Consider the following 5,744-nt stretch of genomic DNA (forward strand, 5'->3'; position numbering starts at 1 on the left):
CTTTTGAATCGGGTTCTTTATTGGGGGGAATGTAAATATTGCAAATTGAAAAAGAAATTGTGTCTGTGACTCTAATTCCAATTGCTTCAATAGTTGTTGTGAGTTTTATCAGTTTAGCGTCAAAGCTATCTTTTATGTAGATTGCTACCCCTCCGCTTGCAATTTTCGAATTTTCTCGATTTCTAAAAAAACAATTGAAATTCTTCAAGTCATGAGCTTTGTTGTTTTTGAAGTGGGTTTCTTGTAAACATATCAGACTAGGTTTATGTTTTGAAATTAGTAATTTTAACATTTCTAAATGGGTGTAATACCCATTTATGTTCCATTGAATTAGAGAGTTGAAAATGATGTGTTATTAATTTTCTATTGATGCGTCGCTTTCTAAGTCTGTTTGAAGGTCTAAGTTGATTTGCTTTAATATTTTATTTTTTATTCGAGTGCATTTGACTTTAATTTTTCGGTCCTTTAGGTAAGGGTATATATTAGTTAATAGATCTGTGACCTCTGCTGTTTCTTCTGTATACATTTTGGTGACACTTAATGGGTCTGGTGAGTTCTCACAGTTTTCAAAAAAGTCTAATAACTGTTTGTAAGTTATAGCGTAGTTGGAATTTGGGTTCTCAAATAAAGGTTTACAGTATCTTAGCATTTCTTCTAGTGTTTTTTGTGGTTTGACATTTTGATCTGATTTTACTTTCTTCTCTTTATTTTTTGGTGTAATAAAAGTAGGTTCCTCTGTAGATGTAGTAGCTGGTGGAGAAACTTGGGAGATTGTGCGTTTGTTTTGTGCTTTCCCTGTGTTTATATGCGTTGCCTTATTTTCTATATCTATTTTTGGGTAGTTTGTTGTTTCTGAATCTTCTTTGGTTAGCTGCATGTGTGGTTTTTCTTGTTGGCTATTTTGTGGTTGGGTTTCTTGTTGTGTGCTTTCTTCTTTTGATTGTTGTTGTTTAGTGTTTGTCTGGGTTTTTTGAGTTGATAGATTAGTTGTATTTTCAATTGGGTTTATATTTGGAACTGGATTATTTGATGTTGAATTATCTGTTGTAATCGCAGTAGACATTGGACAATTTTTTGTTAAGTGGTTGGTTTGTTTACATGTTTGACAAGCTTGGTTATCTAATGAAAGGAAAATTCTGTATGTCGTTTCCTCATATGTGATAAGAAAAGAATCAGGTAAGGGCTGGTTATTTAGTGGAGATATGTATGTTTGGCGTCTGAAACTCAAAATATGTTGGAATTGTGGTGTTGATGTGCCTATTCTTAGGAATGTTATAGGTGACAGAAGATTTAATCCATGTGATTTTAATGCGGATATTAGGACTGAGTGTGGGATTGAGGGACAGACATTGGACAATACTAATCGCTGACTGGGGCTAATTAGTCTACGAGCTTGTAGGAGTTGATGGTTTATTTGAATTTTTTCATTTCTGTTTATGAAATCCTCAGCTAGTTTTTCGTTTGCTAAATAAATACATACTCTATTATTTGATAATTTTGAACAGAAGGATATCTGGGTTGGTTGTATCAGATGACTCAAAGCGGACAAGTAATCATCTAGTTTGGTATTTTCAATTGAATCAAAAATAATTGCTTGTTTTCTTGATGGAAATATATTGGATTGTTGTGTTTGATTGGTTACGGAAGAATATGTAGGTGATCCATTAAATTGATATGATGAGGAGCTGTTTGGTGTATTGTTAGTTGTAGGAATTTCAGATTGAATAGAACTATCCATTTTTAATTATCATTTGTAACTGGAGTACGGTCCTGGCAAACAACCTTCTTAGTCTGTAGTGGAACAGGTTTGGTATAAATACCTGTCCTAGATTTTGTAGGTTATCCAAAATAATATTTGATAATAGTAAAAACTGTTATGTTTAAAGTAACTTACTATCTCTGTTGTGTTTATTTTTGTTGTTTCACTGCTGGATCACTAATTAACGAAAATATTTTTAGTATTTCACTAGTTTTTAAATTAATTATGAGAGCTCGATTTAAAACACGTATTAGCTACTATGTTCAGAGTCGCATTCCTTACTAGGATTTGAAAACGAATAAAACATTAACTTAAATATTTTTTAACTTCGAAAATAAATTAAATGATTTATTGATTCATTTTGAAATAATCTTAATACCTAAAAACAACAACAAAATACCTTGAAATACAGTAAAAAATAATTAGAGTTTTAATCAAACAATAACGTAACCTTAAAATATGAACATTCATAGTAAATACCTTAATGCTTTGATATTCTTACCTCACAAATTCGCAAACAACAAATAATACCAATCGCACAGAATAAATGTTCATAACGAAAAGTCCATATTAGTTCTTCAAAAAATTTAAAAAATCAATATTTCCAAATTATTATGGGACAAATACAAAGAAATTAGAAATGTTTGAAAAGGTTTTTAAAACTCCCGCTCATTGTGACGTCAGAGCTTAGATTGTCCATTATAAACAACTGGTAATAAAAAATTTAGAACAAGCAATAAAATCTTTTACAGATAATGTATAAATTAATATAGAAAAAACAAAGTATACTTTAAATTGTTCTTGAGACGAAATCTGAAGAAACGAACACAACTGAGATTTTATAAAAATTGGAAAATACATAATCTAAAGTGTAGACAAATTTAAATACTGGGTAATGAACTAAAAGATAGGAATGTAGTACCAAAAATAACTAATAGATAGGAATGCTACTACTACAACCAAATCAAGATATTAAATTGTTAATCAGACCTACAAGTATCTAAGTAACGTCCTAAGAGTAATGAAGAAAAATGTTGGCGAAATTATGGCGACCATCACAACAATCTGTCATAATAATAAATCAGAGAAAATTCTAATTAATCCTACATGTAAATCAGATAAGTAGAGCGTATACATGGGCAGCTTATGGTCCTTACAGGGGTTTCTATAGAACTAAATGAGACCTAAATATAATAAAAGTTAATAAAACCCTTGGCTCGCTAACACTATCGTTGTTAAATCAAATGAAATAAAAATAAATTATTTTAAAAATGCTTTGCAAAATATAAAATAGAAAATCGTATAACAGTATATACCGCCACACGTATTCAATTTAAATGTTACAAATGATGATGAAATTATGGGATCAAAAAGAGTAAGTTATTGACTTTTAACTACGTAATATTTATTACCAAATTAATTATTAAAAACATCAGAATAATAGTTTTAGTTACTTAACATATTCTTTATTTCTAGGAAACTCTTCCCCTTTGTCTCTGGTAGGAAAAAATATAAAACAGTACAACCAATTAAATTAACAATACTGAAGAAAAACATACAGTAATGTTCTCCAAAATAGTCAGCAGCAAGAGGATATGCAAATGACGTAGAAATAGCGCAAATGTCTCCAAAAAATTGACAGATGCTACTACCTACAGATCTTATGTCACTAGGAAGTAACTCAGCTACTAAAGTATAAGGTATGCAGCTAAGACCAATAGCAAATACTATAACAAAGCAAATAAGGCAAAGCACTGGTACTATTTTAACAGCATAAGGTATTTCATAACTGTTTTGTTGAAAATAAAAATAAAATCCCAAAACAAACATCGAAATACCACAGACAAAAGTTGCCATTAAAATCAAAACTCTGCGTCCTACTTGCTCAACAATATATGTACCCACAAATGCGGCACTAAATTTGATACTTACAACTAGTACCGACAAAATATTTCCATTTACTTCTGGTACAGCTTCACTTAAAATTGGATTAAGGAAAGCTGCTACTATATTCGGCCCTGCAGAATTTTGAATGATTAAAACTGTAGCTGCAAGATAAAATCCCTTTCTAACACCCATATCTTCCCTTATGCGCTGTAAAAAACTTGTCTTTGGTAAACAATCACTTTTGACCATATTCTGTGTATCCAAACACTCATTCTCGATATCCGTAATGAGTTTGTGTTTTCTTAATTTCCCAAGTGCTAAGATAGCCTCATCTTTTCTTCCCTTCATTAACAAATATTCTGGGGATTCAGGTAAGTACGTACAACACATAAGACACAATAGTGCGGGTATTCCGCAAAGTAAAGAAAAAATACTAACAGAAGTCACAGCGCCAATAATGTTTGCGTATAACTCGCCAAATATTATTCCAAAGGTCATGAAAAATCCCAAACGACCTCGATTATGGTCTTCAGCAATTTCCGATGTATAAGTGGGTATTAAAACTGGTCCACCACCTAAACTTACTGATATAGTGTATTTAAAGATAAGTAAAGTGTAAATGTTTTTCGCAAGGTATAGACCGATAGCGGAGATGAAAACACCAGTTGAAATACAGATTAGAGTCCGTTTTCTTCCAATAAGGTCTGGTACTTTTCCAATTAATACTGTGCCTGTGACTAAGCCCAATGGATAGGTTGCGGTGAGAATTGAAAGTTCCCATACAGTGAGCGGTCTTCCTATTGGATTGACTAGAGTGTCATTGGATTGTAATTTTGGTACTACTGGGGAAGTCCAAACCAGCATACTGCCAAAGCATACTAGCAAAACATTTACTGTAAAAAAATAAATACATATTAATATCACTGAAGATATAAATATTTTGATGTTAGTCTAAGATACTTTTCTTTTCTTATGACAGTTCTATATCGCATCCTCAATATCGTGAAACGGTTTAAAAAACACGACAAGTAAATTTAAAAATAATGTAACAGAAGACAATGATAGATATGAAAAAAGTGCATATATTGGGTGTATCTAAATTAAGGGTGAATCTTTTTAGTAAATATACATACATTTGAATTGGCAATATGGCAGCAGTTGATGAAGTCAACAAATAATTAAATAAATTAAATAAAAGTGATTCAATTAGGATAATAATGGAGAAGAAAGTGCCTTTGGACATCAAATTAAGTGATAAAGTGGTAAAGTATGTGGAAAGTGATCAAAGTACCAAGTTCCTTGACGCAATTACTGACATACCTGATACTTTTGTAACTGACCATGCCAAAGCGAAAAGTCATTTAACATTAAAATATGATCTCAAAATCGCAAACATTCAATTAGACGCTTCAAAACGTATTATCAGATAACTAGAACGAACGATTAGTAATCAGGATTATATTATAAATTTGCTACAAAACCCAGAAAATTTGAAGGTTAAATAATGCCAAATACAAACAAGCAAAGCGGTGTTGCCGGTCATCCTCCAAATTCCGTCGCTAAAAATGATGGAAAGCAAATCAAGGGTATATTAGAGACACGTGAAAATTTAACAATTACAAATCAGCAATGCTCAAGTGCTCTGCTAATTTCTTAGAGAAATGATAATAATTGGAGATTTCAACATTGATTTCAAAAAGCTTTTTATGAACTGAACAGTTTCCGTCATCTAATTTCTACTTTTGGCTTAACCATAAATATTAATGAATTTACTAGAATTGCAACTAGATCAGCAACTTGTTTAGATAACATCTTAACAAACATAAGCAGAGAGATAGATAAGTAATGTCATCCTGATGTTAAAACAGTCATTAAATAACGTTGACTGGGTTTCAGTTATTTCTCTCAAAACAACTACAGAATTAGCTTAATTTATTACCGAAATGTATGCAAAGTTAACTGAAATTAATTTTTTTAATAAAAAAATTCACGAACTCATAGTAAAGCTCCAATTTCTTAGTTTAATGATGAACTAATAGTAAAACGAGAAAATCTTTTGACTGTCAAGATAATTGTTGATGTTACAAAGGATTATAAT

At 31.1% G+C, this 5,744-nt stretch overlaps 1 protein-coding gene across 1 annotated transcript; it reads right to left on the reverse strand.

Moving 5' to 3' along the window:
- Positions 1 to 3,691: 3,691 nt before the first annotated feature.
- Positions 3,692 to 4,510, reverse strand: LOC140431746 (putative metabolite transport protein YncC; the record flags this gene model as incomplete). The annotated part of the gene is made up of 1 exon (XM_072519626.1): positions 3,692 to 4,510. A coding segment is annotated over exon 1 (819 nt), but the record flags the coding sequence as incomplete, so codon positions are not given.
- Between the last annotated feature and the right edge of the window lie 1,234 nt (positions 4,511 to 5,744).

The sequence above is a fragment of the Diabrotica undecimpunctata genome, unplaced genomic scaffold (assembly GCF_040954645.1).
Source record: "Diabrotica undecimpunctata isolate CICGRU unplaced genomic scaffold, icDiaUnde3 ctg00001865.1, whole genome shotgun sequence".
NCBI classification, from domain to species: Eukaryota; Metazoa; Arthropoda; class Insecta; order Coleoptera; family Chrysomelidae; genus Diabrotica; species Diabrotica undecimpunctata.